At 40.4% G+C, this 21,087-nt stretch overlaps 1 protein-coding gene across 4 annotated transcripts in view; it reads left to right on the forward strand.

Moving 5' to 3' along the window:
• WASF3 (WASP family member 3) overlaps positions 1 to 21,087 on the forward strand; it is a 131,279-nt gene that overhangs the window by 106,490 nt on the left and 3,702 nt on the right. For 2 of the 4 annotated variants that reach the window (XM_004054285.5, XM_055359720.2), the window contains exons 4-9: positions 772 to 906; positions 3,369 to 3,522; positions 7,714 to 7,831; positions 12,387 to 12,562; positions 16,903 to 17,169; positions 18,457 to 18,824. In XM_004054285.5, coding sequence (XP_004054333.1) covers positions 772 to 906; positions 3,369 to 3,522; positions 7,714 to 7,831; positions 12,387 to 12,562; positions 16,903 to 17,169; positions 18,457 to 18,824 — 1,218 coding nt within the window. Of the gene's footprint in view, positions 1 to 771; positions 907 to 3,368; positions 3,523 to 7,713; positions 7,832 to 12,386; positions 12,563 to 15,875; positions 16,043 to 16,902; positions 17,170 to 18,456; positions 18,825 to 21,087 lie in introns of all 4 variants that reach the window. The other 2 variants (XM_019039893.4, XM_055359721.1) reach the window with 1 other exon arrangement.

A 21,087-nucleotide genomic window follows, 5' to 3' on the forward strand; every position in this document is an offset into this window, starting at 1 on the left:
CTGTCAGAAAAGTTAAGGTGAGATGTGCCTTGCACACTCAGAGTAGGCAGCTATTTAATATTTGTTGCGTGGATAAAGTAACGGTGTTAGGATTTGGAAATTCAGTGTAAGCAGATAATGATTCTTATCTTGCTTGCTGAATTTTCAGAAATGTTACATTTTAAGAAAAGTGGGAGTTATATCTGGCACTCAGAGGAATGTGGAAATGAGCCACGCAGAAAAATTTAACTCAGAATTCAAAATCTTGGTTTATAGAGAGTGCCTGAGTCAGCGCTATATACCTAGATTTCACAATATTAATTAGAAGAATTTAATGCCATTGGAAAGTGTTAGGCACAAATAAAATATCTAATGTTTCTGATTGTGAGTGAGATAAAATCCCAGATTTAAAGGCCAACATGATAATTGAATTATCTTGGGGAATAAGTGAAAGTTTGGTTCCTGAGATTATATTTACACTTAAAGCGTGAAAAATGAGAACTTAAGTTGCAGTTAGTGGGAAGCAACTTGAGCGATAGCTCATGTAGCAATAAGGATTCTATACTATCTGGGATATTTTAAAATTCTACAACATTGAGTCAGTTTCAGATTTATATGAGTATCTCTAATAAACTTCAAAAGTTCTAAAGGCCTTGGACTGTGACACTTTATTTTCATACTCGTTTGCACAAAATCCCACATGTTGACAGGAATAAGCACTGGTGAGGATGTGTGAGGGCCGCTTCATCAGCTCCCTAACAGATGGCCTTCTCCATTCATTTTATTCTACAGGCAAACATGCTGAAGACATATTTGGTGAGTTGTTTAATGAGGCTAACAACTTCTACATCAGAGCAAATTCTCTTCAAGACAGAATTGATCGCCTTGCTGTCAAAGTCACCCAGCTGGATTCAACAGTGGAAGAGGGTAGGTAATTGCCTGAAAGCAGTGAGCTAGAAGTGATGTTGACAAGATGGTAGTAATTAATTGCAGTGTAATTACTGCTTTTTCCTTGGGATGGCATGCTGATATTTCATCTTGTCTTTCCTAGAAGAATAGCGAGGGGGAAAAACCTACAACTTTGTGTTAATTCACGATGAAAAGATTCATATGTGGTCTACCTCATAACTCTATACTCTTTTTTAAAAAATTACAAATATAGTATTTGTTTTAAAGGCTTCTTTGAATACAGTCAGTATTAGAAGCCCCAATTTAGGTTACTGACAGTTATTTTAAAAATAGTTTCTTACCTAAAAATTACAGAGCCACTCTAGAGATATGGTCCAACTGAGACAGTGTTACACATGCCTTGTGTGACACAAGCACCTGGTGTTCTTAGGATTGATGCCTGTAAAATCCTGGTGATTCTGCTGATTTAAAAATTTTGTTAACCTTCTCAGAAATAGCATTTACCGAAAGCCTTTAGGCTGCAGGCTTTAAAATAATGTTAATATCGATAAGCATTGTATAGTTAACTGATAGTCATTTGATGATACACCCTGAAATTGTCAGTTTCAACAAAATTGAAACTATCAACGATCCCTTTTTTAAAATTTTACTTTCAGTATCTTGAATGAAAGACTCAGATTGAGCTGGAGAAAATATGCTTAAAAAGTACAAAATATACCACTTCATATTTGTTTTGAGAAAAATATTTAGGTTAAAATTTAGTTTTACCTTTAAATAATGGCAGTTAACAATTTCTCTTGTTGCTCTGAAAAGATCCTAGTGTCTGATTTTTGCGCTATATCTATAGAGTAGTATTGGTAAAAATAATGCTTTTATTTTTTAAAAAAAAGTAGTTGTGGAATTCATCTCTCATCATTTAAAAAATATATGTTATCTCATGTTCAGGTCTTTTTCAAAGGTCAAAATTTGATTAGTGAATTACAAATATAACAAAAATGTAAAACATTGATTTTAATATTCATTATAGAAGCATTCTTACTTTTCCAACAATAAGTATTAGTTGGTCTGTTCAGGTAAGGAATTCTTAACATTTTAAACCAATCATTCGCGTTTTAAATTAGCTATTCATCTTTCTTCAGCTTTTTGTTGGCTGTTGCCATTAGAATGCTTATGATAAACCTTACCCTGGAAAAGATTAATCTGTAAATTAAATTTTATGAGATTTTATAGTACATGTCATATCTTTAAAATCCTTTTCCAAACAAGATTTTACCTTATTACTTTCCTTGCCATGGATGTTACAGTAGAAAAAATACTTGACTGACAGGAAGTCTGTATTCTATTTTGGTCTTGCCACTTTTTTGCTGGAGTTTTTGGAATCTTAACATTTCTGAAGCTCAGCTTCAGTGGTTGAATAGGTAGGTTAATAGCCTAGTCTGTCCACCTCAAAAAGTTTGATGAAAGTCAGATGAGTTGGCTGGGCGCGGTGGCTCACGCCTGTAATCCCAGCACTTCGGGAGGCCGAGGCAGGCGGATCATGAGGTCAGGAGATCAAGACCATCCTGGCTAACATGGTGAAACCCCGTCTCTACTAAAAATACAAAAAACTAGCCGGCCGTGGTGGCGGGTGCCTGTAGTCCCAGCTACTCGGGAGGCTGAGGCGGGAGAATGGCGTGAACCTGGGAGGTGGAGCTTGCAGTGAGCTGAGATCACGCCACTGCACTCCAGCCTGGGCAACAGAGCGAGACTCTGTCTCAAAACAAACAAACAAACAAACGAACCCGGGAGGCTGCACTCCATCCTGGGCGACAGAGCGAGACTCTGTCTCAAAAAAAAAAAAAAAAAAAAAAAGAGGTGAGTTAATAAATGAAATGTAAAGTGCTGTACAAGCACAAGAAAGAACTTTACCCAGCCCCGATTTTCTGAATCCTTAGTGTAATTTTGTATCATTGATCAAGCTACTTAATTTTTGGGACTAGATACATGTTGAAAAGCTTTGCCATTTGCCATCTTTCCTTAATGTTTGTTTCAGAAAAACTTAATGTGTTATTTCCATTTGTGTAATTTTTGCAGAAGTATTTCCCACATGCATTATATTTAAACTAATGTTGTTTGAACGGTGTTTTCCTTAGGATATTCAAATCTGTGCATTTACATGCCTGTTAAATTCATAACTATATTCCTATGTGATTTCTGAGAAATGCTAATTAAATAAAGAATGTTACTCTAGTATTAGGTTCAGTGAAATAATTAGATTACTACAAAAAAAAGCCATGATTTGACCTCATTTCATAGTGATAGCTATTATCTGTGAAAGGAGAGGAATGCACATGCTCTTAAGCATGGTTTTTAAATGGACAATAAAAAATATTATTTGGTTGTTCTAGGAGGTGTTTTTAATTGTGAGTCAAATGGTATTTACTTCTAAACAGTTAAAAATATTTCTGTATAACTCAACTTGGGGGATTTTCTCTAAATAGTCTCACTACAGGATATCAACATGAAAAAAGCTTTCAAAAGTTCCACAGTCCAAGACCAGCAAGTGGTTTCAAAGAACAGTATTCCTAATCCTGTTGCTGATATTTACAACCAGAGTGATAAGCCACCGCCTCTGAACATCCTGACGCCATACAGGTATAGCTTCATGCATCCCAGAGCTTCTCCTTGAGATGAGGGGAGAGCTGGGCAGAGCTGGGAGCAAGCTGATGCATTGTGTGGGAATGTCCTTGATGGTTCATCTGGGTTAAAATCAGAATTGCTTCAAACTTTCAAAATAATGATTGAATTATATACAGTGAAACTACTCATTGGTACATAATTATTAAAGTTATAGTATTTCAGCATATTGATACGTTTAACAGTAGAAATGTGAGCTCTGATTTTAGCTTTTAGATGTAGCTACCTTAAGTAGAAGTGAGTAAGTTGCATAACAGTATTGTGTGTGGTTATGTTGTTGTTTTTAGATTCGAAGTCAATTAGAAAGGAACTGCATAATTCATTTATAATGCAGCAAAATACCTGTTTCAGCACTGCAGAGACATTTGATATTTAATTCAGAAAAAAATGTATTCTGTAGTGTTAGGGGTTTTGAAGAGTGAAAATATAGTCAGCAAATTAACCTTCTGTCACTGGAAAATGGTAGGACACATTATCAGGACGAGACTTCCAAGAAAAACAATGGAAAATAAATAGTGCAAAATAATTATATGAAGAGACTAACTAAAAATGCTCTTTCTAAACACCCCTCCTGCCTTCTCCCAGCTCAGCACTTTCTTCCCATACCTGCTGTCACCTCCTGTCCCATATCCCTCTTTCACACACTGTCTCTCCGTCCCTTGTGGTATGTCCTGTCCTCTCCCCACCTCTGTGCCCTCTTGTGGAGCTCATCCTTTGGCCTCTGACAAGCACAGGCTGTGGTGACCAGTGCTCCTCACAGCCCCGGGCCAGCTCTCTGGTGATTCTCCTGTGAGAACCTTCCAGGAGCCTGCGAGTTCTCCACTTCCATTACTACCCTCTCAGCAGTCCTACCCTCAGGGGCCCTTTGGCCCATCTCAGGGAGTGCATAGAATTTTTCTTGGTCCTAATTCCTGTCCTTCTCAGGGTCCACAGGGAGATGTTTGGAGCCACCCTTTGTTGCAGCTGTGCTAGGAAAGTGCAGTTCAAACTACACCACTTTCTTTCCTCACAGACAGGGAGAGGCTCTCAGAAAAACAGGCCAAACTGATGGCAGAGGAGCAAGATGCCACGCCTTTTTATGGAAAAAGTAGACTTTTCTGGAGGTTTTAGCACACTTATTTAAAAAAATTAAGAATATGTATGAATATAGCATTATGAGCCAAATAATTTATGGCTTTGCATTTGTTCAATAGGCATTTTCCTGGGGCAGTTTCATTTTTACTTAGCACTGAAGCCTCAAACACAATGTAACATGTAGGCTTGCTCATGAAAACTTTCTACCTGCTGTTGCTAAGAAACCTCACTGGGAATTCTGTTCTAAGGAAAAAAAATCAGATAACCCAATGAACCACTGCATTGATTAGATCATGATGAAATATTTGTAGTGATTTATAGTTTTTAATTGTATGAAAACTGATTTGACTTTCAGACTTTCACATATATATGTGTGTGTGTGTGTATTCAGTCTTTCGGAAAATAAAGCATATCTTTGACTTTTTTTTTTTTTTTTTGGAGATGGAGTCTCGCTCTGTCGCCCAGGTTGGAGTGCAGTGGGGTGATCTCGGCTCACTGCAGCCTCCGCCTCCTGGGTTCAAGCGATTCTCCTGCCTCAGCCTCCCGAGTGTCTTTGACTTTTTAATAGTGTGTTTAAGGATAGCAGTGCCAGCCCAAATTTGCTTTTTCATTAATATAGCAATATTTGGGGTATATAACATAAATTTTCACATTTGAACTTAAATATGGCACTGTAACAATATTGTCTTAATATAAGAAGTACAAAGTGACTGAAAAAAAAAATTTTTTTTTTGAGACGAAGTTTTGCTTCACTCTTGTTGTCCAGGCAGGAGTGCAATGGCGCAGTCTCAGCTCACTGCAACCTCTGCCTCCCGGGTTCAAGCGATTCTCCTGCCTCAGCCTCCCAAGTAGTTGGGATTATAGGCATGTGCCACCAAGCCTGGCTAATTTTTGTATTTTTAGTAGAGATGGGGTTTTACCACGTTGGTCAGGCTGGTCTCAAACTCCTGACCTCAGGTGATCTACCCGCCTCGGCCTCCCAAAGTGCTGGGGATCACAGGCATCAGCCACCATGCCCAGCCTAAGTGACAGAAAAATTAAGTGTTTAGAAGCTATAGGAAACAACAGATGCTAGAGAGGATGTGGAGAAATAGGAACGCTTTTACACTGTTGGTGGGAGTGTGAATTAGTTCAACCATTGTGGAAGACAGTGTGTTGATTCCTCAAGGATCTAGAACTAGAAATACCATTTGACCCAGCAATCCCATTACTGGGTATATACCCAAAGGATTATAAATCATTCTACTATAAAGACACATGCACACGTATGTTTATTGCAGCACTATTCACAATAGCAAATACTTGGAACCAACCCAAATGCCCATCAATGTTAGACTGGATAAAGAAAATGTGGCACATATACCCCATGGAATACTGTGCAGCCATAAAAAGAATGAGGTCATGTCCTTTGTAGGGACATGGATGAAGCTGGAAACCATCATTCTCAGCAAACTAACACAGGAACAGAAAAACACTGCATGTTCTCCACTCATAAGTGGGAGTTGAACAACATATGGGCACAGGGAAGGGAACATCACATACCGGGCCTGTCGGGGGGTGAGGGACAAGGGGGAGGGATAGCATTAGGAGAACAATGTAATGTAGATGACAGGTTGATGGGTGCGGCAAACCACCATGGCACATATACTTGTGTAACAAACCTGCATGTTCTACACATGTATCCCAGAACGTAAAGTATAGTAATAAAAAAGAACATATCTGTTTATATTCTTGTCAAGGTTAACATTTGCTTACTTAAGTGAGTTCCCGCCTTCATTAAGGTACTGGCTCCATGTTTTTAAAAAAATGTGCATCTTATATGTCTTAAATTTTGCAGCTTTTTCTAGACCTCTACCTATTCAAGGCCTTGGTATCTTAGGGAAACAAATTATCTTTCTCACAATAATGTTATTAATAAAATCTCTATCATGCAGGTTGCCTATCAATTAGGAAACTAGGAAAAGAAAGGAAGGACATTAATAGTCAAAGGTTAAGGTATAGTGTGAGTTGCACTGGCTCTTCAGTGATTTTCAGACATAGCGACTAGAATAGCCCCATAGGCACCCAGGCCTTGGTATTTGATAGTAAGACACTTAACAGGAGATGGCATAGCAGGGGCTTTAATGACAGACCTTTGTTTTCTTCTGAACAATTAAATTAGCCATTGACTGTTTGGGCATAAACTCTCCTATACTCATTTAACTGATTTTGCTTCCCCTGTGTTCCTTAATGACTCATTGAAATACTGATATGAAGTAATATAAAATGTTCTGCCTCCTTTTGAAGGTAGTCTTCAAAAGCATTAATAGAAAACAGTGTTTACTTTGTATCATGATGGTTTTGATCATGACTTGATTTATATGACAGCTTTGGACCTCTGCTAGCTCCATCATTGGTTTTATGATAAATGAGCTACTTATATGAAGACTTAAAATATTCTTTAGACCACAGTAATTGCCTGTGACATTGCTTTAAAATGAAATGGCCACAGGTGAATAAAGTTTCTGTGTAGGTTACTTCCAGTTTGAAAATACATAGTTCATCACTGTTTTTCCTTACATTGATGCCCCATAGACATTTTGCTTCTTTCCTAATTGAACTTATAGATGTTGGGCAAACCTTATTGAGAAAAAGGGATAGAGTACTTACTAATTTTTATCCTAATGATATTGAAGCTCCAGTGTAGAAGTGAGTGTGTTCTTAGTAAGAATCCATCCATCTCTGTATATGGCCCCATGTTGGAATAAGCAAAAAATTTCCTGAAGTGATTGAGATATTATAAATTGCTGAATATGAGTCATGTTGTGATTTTTTTTTCTGAGCAGTTTTCTATACTCGATTCTAAATTTGCAAGAGTACTTTTAACCTACAACAGGTTATTCTACAACAGGTTGCTATTTTATGTTTTCACATTTTTTCAAATAAGGAAACTTAAAGACTTAATATGTGTAGGAGAGTTTAAGTGCCCCATGTAGATGTTATAATCTCATGAGTTCAAATCAAGTTAACATTAACCTACATATAAAAGTCTCTAACAATCTTTTCTTCCCTGACTTACAATACATTGATTTGTAGAGATGACAAGAAGGATGGGCTGAAGTTCTATACTGATCCTTCCTATTTCTTTGACCTCTGGAAAGAAAAAATGCTACAGGACACAGAAGACAAAAGGAAAGAGAAAAGGCGTCAAAAGGTAAATAATTTCAGTATGGGAAATGTGCATATCAGTGTTTAAAGGAGATTCTTGTTTAGAAATAGTAAATTATTTAAATGGTTGAGATATTGGATATAGTGCTGAAGTTTTTTTAGAGGTTGCATTTCTCACAAAAGATCCTGACAATTCAGTCAAACACAGTAATACTATCTTCAATAAATACTGATTTGTTCTCCAGCACTTGCTTTGCTTTAACAAAAGTAGTTCCTAAACTTTGTTTTGTTACCATGTTTTAGTAACTCCTCTCCTGCGTTCTCAAATTTTTGTAAAGCAGTCAGTATTCCATATCAGATACAATGATCATGCAGCACAATGATGTGCTTTTGTCTTTTTAACATTTTTAATTGTTTGGTTGCCTTCTAGCTGTAATTAAAATCTTGGGAAGATGTTCACATGGGATTGAGAAGCATATGTGATTTGCACGTTCAGCGGATAGGATTTACTGAAAATGAGCCTCCCTTTAAGGGGTAGTGGTAGGAAGAGAATTGCAAGTTTGAAGGTTGAGAAATATCTGCATGCATTGCAAGCAGTCTTCAAAGGAGAAGCCCACTCTACTCAGATTAAGGGATTTGTGTTTTGAAAATTGTTCGTTTTGGGCCCAGAAATTAGACTTAGGCCACTGAGAGGAATAATTCTCTAAGGGCAAGTATTTATTAATATTTGTATATGTCAGCTGTATTTAAAAATGACCATCCAGTTTGCTTGACAGATTAGAGTGCTTTATTTAGGAGAAATGCTTAGCATTTTGTGAGTTGATAGCCTTAGGGTTTTGAGGCATTGAGGTGTGTTGGCCCAGTAGGAGTGACAGTTTGGTCTGGAGGAAAATTTGAAAATCGAAAACAGCATTTAAGGGAAGGGAACATGAGAACAGTTTGCAGACTGTGCTGTTTTAAGACACCATGGCTGGTTCCGGGAAAGAGGATGCAAAGGACTTGGTCATAGACAGTCTTCTTGTGCTCATGACTTTGGGAGATTTAATTGGGATATATCTTGGAAAAGTTGCTAGGTTTTGCAGAATATTCAAGTGAAGAAAAAAGAAAGATACCAATCTTTTGAGTGGAAAAGGAACAAATATTTAAAAACCATATTTACCTTAATCCTCATGCTTTTTTATAGTTACAGGGGAAAATGCTGGGGCTTACCTGCCTTTAAAATGTGCCTGTTTTTTTAAAAGGTCTTCTAGGTTTCCTTTCTCAATGATGCTTTTGGCAAAACTGTTTAATTTTTTGCCACTCTTCTTGAAGGGGAAACAATTTTTATGTATGAATATTATGTCTTTAAAATCACTTGTTATTTCCTGGGCTGTTTTGTCTCATTCTACCTTCCTCAAACACATAAAATTCTGATAAGAATTTCTTTCATTCACTTATATAATGACTTGATGTTGAATGCCTTCTAAATGCTGGATAAACAGTGGCAGAAAAAAACAGGATTACCACCCTCATGGAGAGGACAATATAGTGAGGGACACAGGCCTTAAATAATCATGCAGCCCTCGGAAATGCAGAAAGAGGGAGAGAAGTTTCAAAATGTTCATATAGGTCCGCTTCATATGGAAATAGAAAATAAGGCAAGATATTCTTTATTTCCCAGGATTTCAGAAACCCAAATCACGCTCAATTTGCAGTTGACAAATCTGAAGGAAAAATTAGTTTAAAAAATTTGGGGATTAAAAAACCCATGTTTTTGAACTTTTGTTTCCTTTAGTTTAATGCTTTAAAAACATTAAAAACTTAATTACACAAACAAATATGAAGTTTTAAATATGTAGTTACACTGTTGGTAAGTTTAGTGAAGGACAAGTACAGAGCACTCTGAGTGAGATGACCTGGTGTGTGACAGTGTACACGCAGTGAGGGGTCAAGGAAGACCTCTCTAAGGAGGTGTCATGCAGGCTGGGTTCCAAGGGAGGGTAGCAGAAGTTAGCTCAACAGTGGGAAGGTGCTACGGGGAGGCTGGAGAGGTGGGGGGCAGATGAGGTGGCGTGCTTCCGAATTGAGGAGGCTTCTAGGTAGCAGTGTCTAAGATCATCCTGGGGGAGGAACCAGTTTGGCAGCTTCTAAGGATTTTAATGTAGGCCAGTGTAGCTGGAGCCTGGATTCGTCACTGTTCATATTCTTTCATGTTTGGTTCGCATGCGCTTGTGTGCCTTGTGTGCATGTTGATAGGTAGATTTGGAGGCTGAACCATGGTGAAGAAAGTTGCAAATATCATAACACTTCAGCCCTGAATTTGTCAGCATGCATCTTTTAAAAAGTAAGGGGAATAGTTATTCATTATTTTTACACTTGATCTTAGCCAAAAGGCCGAGAAGCAATTATTCATTATTTTTAATACGATGGTTCTTAATCAGGATGCATATTGAAATCACATTGAAATCTTCCTCCCCCACTTTTTTCCTTTGGTTTTTCAAAGTACACACCCAATACATGCTGGTTGTAAAATGCTCAAATAGCACTCCCTTCCCTGGGAGTACCTAGCCACGGTTAACAGCTTGGTATGCATCTTTTAAGACCTTTTAGCATTCATAAATATTTGCATAAACATTTTACGAAGTATTTGTGTATACATAGTTGTACTACATATGACTTACATACACACACTGACATTATTAAAAATGTACTTCATTCTTTTTAATAGTTGTGTAGTATTCTGAAATATAAATGCTTCATAAATTACCCATTACTGTTGCTCTTACAATACTGCAGTGGTTATCCCTCTACTTAGGTGCAGATAATTCTTCAGGATAAATTTCTAGAAGTTGAATTTCTCTTATTGAAGAGAATGTGAATTTTAAATTTTGAAAGATAGAATTATATTGCCCGTAATCTTTAAAAGACTGAAGAACTAGTTTATATTCTTACCAGGCCTTCTCCAGTCCTGGATATTGCTTTCTTTTGATGAAAGATTGAATGTGTTACATCTTCTCATATGCTTATTAACCATTTCTTTATCTTCTGTGAATTTCATGTTCACATCCTCTGTGGATCCATGCCTAAAGCCTCCGGGATGCCTCTGAAAACGGTCCAGTTTTCTGTCTTCACCACACCCTTGGGCCACCTGCTGTTCTTTCACCCTATACCCACTTAGTAGCTTTCTCACTTGTGTCCCTATCTTCCCTCTTTTAATTTGTTTTCTGTAACACAGAGAGATCTTCTCCAATGCCTTCTCAGCATGTCAGCCTTCCCTTCTCGTTCTTTAATGGGTTCGCATTGCTGTTGGGATAAAGGCCTCTAAGGTCTTCCTGCCTTTCAGATCTTGGGCCATTCACCCCAATGTACCATTTACATTCTTTTATTTCTTTGAGTGCAGTGCTATCCTCCTCCCCAGAGCTCTCACACAGCCTGTCCTCTCCTCTTGGCAGGCACCTGACCCATACTCCTCTGCAGAATTGATGCCACTGTCAATACACTTTCAATACTCTCAGTCATTCCAGAATGCCTCCCTGACTTCCAGACTAGACACACACACACACACACACACACACACGTATATATTTAAACATAAAAATATATTTGTAAAAATAAATACATTTATTTTTATAATACATTTATAATAGTACCTTTATTTGTGTCCTCTTGTGGACTGCAGGCTCCATGAGCACAGATGCCATGTCTGTGTGTGTGTGTGTGTGTGTGCATGTGTGTGCGTGTGTGTGTTTGCCTTTTGTGTTGTCAGTGCCTGGCGCAGTACCTCGGGCATAGCACTAGAAGTTCATGCTTGCTGCCTGGCTGTGGATTTGATCATTTAGCCAGCATGTACTGAGTGTGTATTCTGTGTAAAAACAGTATGTTGAGATACCATAAGACAAGAGGGAAACGTAGGAAATAAAGACACATGATTCTCATCCTTAAAGATCATAAAATTTTGTGAAGGAGGCAGGAAAAACTTAGAGGCACACATAGAAATAACTTATCACCTTTCAAGAAGCACCTGTTTAAGAACTAAGTATTTGTTGAATGAAACATTTTCTGGCCAAGTAGGGCTAGAGGAAGAATGGTGCTTTTTATGAGCAGGTAAGTTTTTATCTTGCTTAATTTTGTGTTAAACTATTTACAGGATTCACTTATTCCGTAATCTTTTAGAAATTGGGAACAGAATGTTTTGAATTATTTTCTTTGAAAGATAATTGTACGTTAAGAAGTCAGTCAAAATTGTGTGGTGGTGGGAAATAATTTGTCTTTATGGTGTTTCCAGGTCGTTCACCCGTGTAATATAGATCTGAAAGACCTTGTTTAGGTTTAAAACAAGTTATAAGCATATTCAAGTGAAAGTTTTTTTACTTTAATGAAAACGATGGTAAGCAACTCTTAACAGTTGTAGCAGGGTAACTTTTTATTGATTCTGTTTTGTTGGTTCTGTTGGGTAAGAGGAGTGCACTGCTTTAGAGTTTCTGTAACATTAGGGTAATCGAAATGCGAATGTGTCTTGTCTGTTCATCAGGCATGGGCCTTGTGCATTATAACTGCATTTAACCAGCTGTTTTCCTTTCCCTTCTGTCTTGGCATGCTCTCTTTCCTTTCCTGGACATCAGGAGCAAAAGCGTATAGATGGCACCACCCGTGAGGTGAAAAAGGTTAGAAAAGCCAGAAACAGGCGCCAGGAGTGGAATATGATGGCATATGACAAAGAGCTTAGACCCGACAACAGGTTGTCTCAGAGTGTGTACCACGGAGCGTCTTCCGAGGGATCCCTGTCCCCAGATACTAGGTGTGTGTGTGTCACTGCTCCCTCAGCCCCGATGCTTGGGCAACTGGGTACTACCTGGTTTTATTATCATTTGAAATGCACCAATAGCTTCGGGGTTTATATGGCCCTTGATGTCTTAAGATTTTCCTTAAAAATTGTTTATCTGTATTTTGATTTTGAAATAATACTTGAAGACAGTGTTATTTTACATTGGGTTCCTTTGATTTTAGAAAATCTCTCTGACTTAAAATGTATTGTTGAGTTCATCTAGATGTAGTGTTTTAACACTGATTCCGAATTTGGGGTAACTGCTTATGACTTAAGTTTTTACTTTAACAATCATTTAATCCTTTCTCTTAGCATGGAATGTTCAATTTCCTTTGCCACTTGGTATCTAAAAATGATTGGCAGGTGGTAAAGTAACTAAGGAGTACCTTCATTGTTCCCTTTAGTAACCCTTTGAAAAAATGATGAACAAAAGAGAGATTTACTTCTTATTTCAGATAACTTATATATTCTAATTTCAGGAGAAGAATTCTATTGGCGTTTACTTAAAAATTTATTAGCAGTTAAGTAAAAATATTTCTTGCAGGCGTGAATGATGTGGTCATTAAGTCACACTTGTCACCAGAGGCATTCGTTGAACAACAGGAAATGACTAGTCAATTTTAACGTTTGATTCAGTTTTCTATTTCTGCTTTTGTAAAGTTGTAGTCTTCCATTTGCATAAACTCTCATCGGCATTTAAAAATTTGAATAGAGAATTCTTACAGTATGTGATCAAGAATGTTTCAAAACAGCAGCAACCTGGACTTTGGGTTATATCTGTGCCCTTTTTTTCTACCTTTGTAAAACTCAGTGTTTAGCACAAACTCTTAACGTATTACGTGCCTTCAGTGTTCCCACCCCAGAAGGTCTATAAGTCATTGGGAGGATGTGAGGCAAGTTCTGGTAATTTTTCCGTACAAACTTCTGTCTGTTAAATATTAGAGAATTATTGGAGCTTTAACTGAGTTTTAGCCTCATTTGAATTTTAGTGTGAGTTTATTTCTATAGAAAGTAGGAATTATAACACAGTTCTGCTCATAGTTCTTTGGGTGGGGAGGAATGTATGAACTTAATAGCTCCCATGATGTCAATCTGCTTTTTTGTTTTTTTCCTAAATAATTTAGCTATGATTGTTTACTCGTGCAAAACGTATACTTTGTTTTTATCCTATATAGACTTTTCAAAAATAGATGCAGATGGGAAAATGATGGATTTTAAAAAATCTCTCAGTTGAATGATACTCCTTCTAGCATCTGAGATTATTCCATGTTGGATATAAAATGGATGGTTATTCAGATATAGTCTGCCTTTGTATTTATGTTGCTTACATACATCTGCATTTATCTTAATTTTCAAAAAATAAGTCTGATGGTTTTATTTCTTCAGAATTCCTTTTGTTGTCTCCTACTATTTCCCATGGCTTCTTACTATTTGCTTACATTATTTACTATCAGATAAATAGCTTATAACTCATCATTGTATTGGATTATAACCCTTAATTTAGAAATTTTTATTTTTTTTTTACTACAGTGTGTCACTTTTTTATTATAAAATAAGATGTTTATTACATCTGGAAGTTACAGGAAAAAATTAAAATGAAATATGATCTATAGTTTCACCATCCAGAGAAACCGTTGTATGCATTTTAGTGTATTTCTCTTTAGTCTTTTTCTATACACGTGTTTCTTTTTTCTTTTACAAAATTGGAGTCATGCCATGTTTTCTTTCTTTTGACTTTTAGAAATTATATCCCATGTTTTAGGTATTATTTAGCAACATGATTTTTAATGATTGTATCCGCTCATCTGAGTGCATCCAAGATACTGAGGGAAATTTAAATACCAGGTTTCATGGTGTGTGTATATGCTATTATATAAGTAATATACCGTAACCCATCTTACGTTTTTGCTCTCTCTCTAGATTGTTAGGAATGGCTTGTTCCTGAGCATGAATTTAAAATGAGCGCTGGGAAGTGCTTGCCTGCTGTATGACCAGCTCTCTGTCACTGCCACTCAGGGAGTCGCACACCTCCATGCCCTTTTGTCGTTGTTTTTTCTCATCCAGTTCTGGGTCCTGGTGCAGATCTCTGGCTGCCCGCCTGTCTACCCAAAAAACCCTGGGGGATATATTGACCTCTCACACTGAGTCTCTGCTGCTGTGCCTACTTCCTCCCGTGTGGTGTCGCCTCTGGCCCTCCCGGCCCTCCTCCTCCCATGTCAGCGTTGTGTCCGGCCCTCCCAGCCCTCTTCCTCCTCCTCCCGTGTCGGTGTCATCTCCGGCCCTCCCGGCCCTCCTCCTCCCATCGTCCCCGGCCCTCCCAGTCCTCTTCCTCCCGTGTCAGTGTCGCCTCTGGCCCTCCCAGTCCTCTCTTCTGTAATAGGTGATCACTGACCATCATGAGGCCTCGGGATCTCCACTCACCTCCACCTTGGCCGTGCGTCTGCAGCTGGTTTCTGCCTCCCCACTGGGAGTCGGGCTCATCTCCAACAGCTGCCTGCTCCTCCCTCCTCCTCCTCCTCCTGCCTGCTGGCACATCCCTTTTCTGTGGTCCTTCCCTCTTCAACTGACCAGTCCCCTCTTCCCCCAGCCCCCGTCCTCCTGATGGGCACCCTTCATCAGGGTTCTGCCCTGTAGAAATCTCTGGTTTCTACTTCAGATATTTATCGAGTCTTCCTTCACTTCTGCCTCCATCTGGTTAGCCCCTTTTCCTTGCTTCCTTTCTACCCTGTGTTGCAAGGCTCCTTGACAGGGATCGCCCTCCCAGTTATGCCACAGTATTTATAGTTTCCTACCCTCATCTCATCAGAAAGCTGTCCATATTTGGCTGGAGAACTCTGTTTCCTTTAAAAGGTTGCACTGTAAGCCAGTGACTCGTAGTCATGCACAGAGTCAAGCACACATCATCAGTGTCTCCAAGGGTTATAGGTATTTACATTTTTAAAATACTCTAAATCTAAATACAGGTCAGGTCCTTCCCCCATTAAATATATTTTTAAGTCATTTGCTAGCAGCTCACCTAGTTCAAAAGATATAATCAGAAGTGCACCATAATCCAGAATTCATGCTGCAATTAGGGAAGAAAATAACGAGTAGTTATTAGTTGTTACACTTCAATTAAGGAAGGAAAAAGGAAAAGAAGCTGTCTCTTCTCATTTAGAAGGCTTTTCTGTGCCACATGGTGCCCCAGTTAAGAAAAGCTACCAACTGGAATCCCAAAGATGGAAATGCAGCGTGCATCTTCCCTGCTCCCTCAGCACCCCCAATGTGTGTTTGGTATTTCCTTCAGAGAGAGAAACACAAGCTGAACCCTAACAGAAACCAGCAAGTAAATGTGAGAAAAGTCAGGACAAGAAAAGAAGAGTGGGAGAGAAGGAAAATGGGCATTGAGTTTATGAGTGACGCAAAGAAACTGGAGCAGGCAGGGAGCGCCAAAGAGGACAGAGTGCCCAGCGGGTTTGTTGTTTTGCTTTCTTTGGGTTCCCAGACTCAGGCTGCCCCTGCTTCTGCTGCCATGAGAGGATGTACAGCCCCTCCTGGCCACATGTCCTGTAACCTGAGCCAGGAGCGTGTGACTGTCTTACTAACGCCCACAGCGCTGCCGGGCTGCCACACTTGGGTCCTTCCTCTCCTCCTGAGGGCTTAGCAGGAATCCCGTCCCTGCACCCCATGTCTCACTCAGCTCTGCTCCACTAATCCAAGATCCCTTTCCTTTCGGAGTTTCACACCCAGTGTGTGTGCAAAGAAAACTATGGAAAGAAGGCCTTTCCATAGTGCACCGCATTGCTTTCTGCCCTTTTCGTTAAGTACATTTCTTCTGTTTAAGAAAAATATGATTCACTCTACTGCATTCTCGATTTCTTTTCCTGTTCTTACTGTTAATATTTATCCAGTTCACCTGCCATTTTATATTTTCTAATTATATGCTGTCAGTTTCATTGCCACTGAAATCTTCTGTCTTATATCTTGTTTCTAAATGGAATGGTTTCTTTCATAGCCTTCTTTCTTAGAGAAAACGTATGCTGAAATACTGTGAAAAGGAGGCTCTGCTGTTTCCTGCTTGCCGGTCTGTCTGACTTATTCACTTCAAAGCTGTGAATCTGAATCCATGTAACACTGGGGCTTGCTGCCGACTTATAATAATTATGTTGTTGCTTGGAATCTCTCACGGGGCTATACCTAGTTGATAGTAAAGCAAATTAGTGTCTGATTTTTGTGTATTAGCAATGTTATTATTCAAATACATCCATGTGCCTGTTAGCCGACAATTTTTAAATTAATTTAAATTTCTCCCACCTCTTGTTTTCAAATGCCAGGTCACATGCATCGGACGTTACGGATTACTCTTACCCGGCTACTCCCAACCATTCTCTGCACCCCCAGCCTGTGACCCCTTCCTATGCAGCTGGTGACGTGCCACCACACGGGCCTGCAAGCCAGGCTGCGGAGCATGAGTACCGGCCCCCATCTGCCTCGGCGAGGCACATGGCCCTCAACAGACCTCAGCAGCCGCCCCCGCCGCCTCCCCTTCAGGCCCCAGAGGGGTCCCAGGCCTCTGCACCGATGGCTCCAGCAGACTACGGGTAACTCAGCATGCCTTGTACCCTAATCCCTACTGGCCTTGCATTTGAATCTTGCTCTATGTGGTAGGAGAATTTTAACTCCGGTATTTTAGAGGCCAAGATAGAGTCAAGGATGACTGGATGTAGATACTAGCAACTCTAACATTCTGTGTGAAATAAAGCAGGTGCAGCATAAGCTCAGACTTACAGTTGAGTCTCAGGCCACACTGTGCATGCATGTGTGTTCCCTCACACACACTCTGGGTGTTTGAATGGCTCTTTAAGCCAAGGCATTGATAAAGGGTATTAAGTGCTGATTTTGTGAACCTGTCCCAAACCCTCAAGTTTCTGGACACATCCTGAGTGGACCACAGAAAATTGTTATCACAGATGAGAAGACCATACCATGCAGCTCCCGTGCCTCATTTCTCAGACTTGACCAAAATCTGCTTTCGTGACCTCTGACCACCCAGACATCATTCTGCCCCAGGCCCTCCTGTTCCCTGAGAAGTAGAATTCAGAGACCTTCATGTTCAGGCGTTTATCAATTTAGGCACCCACCTCTCTTTTTTTTGGCTTTACCCTAGTCTTTAAAGACTTCATTCCTCAGAGTTGGTGCCCAGGAAAGTTACCATGTGTTGGTGTCCACTGCTAACACGTGTCTGCGCACTCCTGTCTGAATGACAGTCCTGCTCTCGGAAGTGCTCTCCCTGGCCATGCATGCCAAGTCAGGATCCCCAGAGTGGCTTGAGGCTGTGTCAGGCCAAGAGAGGGCCCATGGTCCAGTTAGTTTGGAAGACCCTCGGCTGAATAGAATTCAGCAGATTTCTTGGCTGTGTGACTTTTCGAAGCTTTTGATACACACCTGGGCATTGCAGGCGTGGGGCATTTCCACGGAGGTGGGCTAGAGAATGTAGAAAGCTCCCAATCTGGTTGACCTTAGGACCCTTAAAAGACAAGTTTGTGAGCTACCGCCTTGAGATCCCAGTGTGAAGCCTTCACTGGCACTGCCGTCCTGGCCTCTGCAGTCAGCTGCTTTATTCTGCCTTTCTTCAGGAAGTGCTGCACTTTTTGAGTGGTCCTCCTTTTGGCACATTTCAGTAGCAGATCTTGACTTCTGTCATAATGAATAATGTCAAACTGTGAAAATAACTGACCCAAGGTGTGCATGTTTGCATCCTGCCATGATTGAAGTTCAGGTGACAATACGTGTTGTGTCTGGGGATGGCTCCATTAGGTGTCTAAGAGCTCCCAGGACGTGACCCTCTCTTGTTCCCTTGGTGACTATGTGCCTCATATCTCTCTCAGGATGCTCCCAGCGCAGATAATTGAGTATTACAACCCATCCGGACCACCTCCTCCGCCACCTCCTCCTGTGATTCCCTCAGCACAAACTGCCTTCGTCAGCCCTCTCCAGATGCCCATGCAGCCCCCGTTCCCTGCATCAGCCAGCTCCACGCACGCAGCTCCTCCTCATCCACCCTCCACCGGGCTCCTGGTCACAGCCCCGCCACCCCCGGGCCCACCACCTCCCCCGCCAGGCCCTCCTGGTCCCGGGTCTTCTCTTTCGTCCTCCCCAATGCATGGCCCCCCAGTAGCTGAGGCGAAGCGGCAAGAGCCTGCACAGCCACCAATCAGTGATGCTCGAAGCGACCTCCTCGCTGCTATTCGAATGGGTAAGTGGAGCCCCCAGACACACAGCCTGCCTTTCAGCAAGAGGTTTCTTCATGTCTCCAGCCAGCTACAGCCTCCTTGTCTTCAAATGACTACTCACTACGTTTTTTAAAATAGAGTTAAAGGGGTCTTACTTGATTTTTTTTTGTTTTGTTTTGAATAGTAGTTGTGTTTTTGTCCAGTGTAAGGTAATCAAATTGTGATAAAGATTGGGAAACGGCCGGGCGCGGTGGGCTCATGCCTGTAATCCCAGCACTTTGGGAGGCCAAGGCAGGTGGATTGCTTGAGCCCAGGAGTTTGAGAGCAGCCTGGGCAACATGGCAAAACCCTATCCCTACAAAAAATGCAAAAAAAAATTAGCTGAGCATGTTGGCTTGAGCCTGTAGTCCCAGCTACTCAGGAGGCTGAGGTGGGAGAATTGCTTGAGTGTGGGAAGTCAAGGCTGCAGTGAGCCGTGGTCACGCCCCTGCACTCCAGCCTAGGCGACAGAGCGAGACCCGTCTCAAAAAAAAAAAAAAAAAAAAAAAAAAAGGATTGAAATTAGGACGTTTTTACTTACCTTGAAACCAAAAACCCAATAACTGAAGTGATCGATTAATTAATTGGATCTCTTCTCTGCATTCTACTCTAAGGGGAAAAGTATAAATGAAAGAAAGTGAGCTCATATTAATGATTTCTTAAAAAAAAAAAAGAGTTTGTGCTGGACTTGTCATATTTGCTTGATGTCCTAAGCCAGTGGTTTTTCAGAATCTATAATATTCAACAGCATAACCCTTTTGTCAGATGAAAGTCCCACGTTGACCCCCTGACCACGAAACACATGGAAACAGAGCATCTCAGGTGGAATTGGGTGGGGAGTCTGCCCTCGCCTGTCTTGGGCTGCCCAGAGAGCCCCTGGGAACCTCCAGCCCACACCATGGATTCTTAACCAGGTCCCAACCCAGGTTGGTCAAGGGTCCCTGACATGTTATGGGAATATCCAAGAGCTTCTCGCCTGTGGGGAGCTGCACAGACTTGGTCACAGTTTAATCATCTCATCTGGAAGTGACCAAGCAAGGAGCCTGGCTGCAGCCCGCCAGCTCAGCATCAGGGATGTCCTTCAGAGGAGCTGTGATGCTGCTGCCTCTGTGTTTTTCTTGTGTGCCCATGAACCAGGCCCGCAGTGTGGCCCACGCACCCTTCTAAAGACCCCAGGGTCCTCTGTGTACCTGGACATCATTGACACACTTTTATTTTGTCAAGATAAAAAAGTCCTAGAGGTATATTAGCTCATGAATATCAAGTTCGGGGTCATTGTAGGACGGTGTTGGATTTGCTTTTTTTTTTTTTAACACCTTATAAGCTCTATCTACCAAGAGTAGATACATAACCTGTATCTAATCTCGAGGAAACATCTGATACACCCAAATCGACAGACATTCTGCAAAATAGCTTCCTATGTTCTTCAAAAATGAGAAGGTTGTAAAACACAAAGACTGTGAAGAACTATCCAGATTAAAGGACATTAACAAAACTTGACAACCAATGTCACGGATAATTTCCACTGGATTCTGAACCAGGGGATAATCTTTTCCATTTGCAATTAGATTGGGTCTTTTTGCAAAATTTGAATAATATTTGTAGGATAGATAGTAGTAGTGTATCCAAACTAATTTTGTGATTTTGATATTTTGGGTGGGCGAGGCGGGGGCGGTAACACATGAACTATTTTAGGGGTAAAGGGACATTATATGCCATTCACTCTCAAATGGTCCAGAGAAAAGTGTCTGTGTCTGTCTGTGTAAAGATGATAGGGGAAGATTGGGAAATAAATGTGGTCAGATGTTAGCAGTTGGGGAATCCAAGTATATGGGAATGTTTTTCTGCTGGTCTCATAGCTGTTCTGTAAATCTGAAATTATTTCAAAACAGTTAAAAAATGAATGGATATCATCTTGGGCAACATTGCAAGACTCTATCTCTACAAAAAAGAAAATACAAAATTTAACCGTGCATGGTGGCGTGTGCCGGTGGTTCCAGCTACTCAGGAGGCTGAGGTGGGAGGATTGCTTGAGCCCAGGAGGTTGAGGCTGCAGTGAGCCATGATCGTAACACTGCACTCCAGCCTGGGTCACAGAGTGAGACCCAATCTCAAAAAAAAAAAAAAAATGGATAAACATTAAATCATCAAATATCTTACTTTGTTACTAAGCTAGAAAGTAGATGATTGTATTTTATGTTTGTTTCCACAGTAATTGTTGAAATAAAGGTTTCTCAGTTACTTCTT

This window comes from Gorilla gorilla, chromosome 14 (assembly GCF_029281585.2).
Source record: "Gorilla gorilla gorilla isolate KB3781 chromosome 14, NHGRI_mGorGor1-v2.1_pri, whole genome shotgun sequence".
Classification (NCBI taxonomy): domain Eukaryota; kingdom Metazoa; phylum Chordata; class Mammalia; order Primates; family Hominidae; genus Gorilla; species Gorilla gorilla.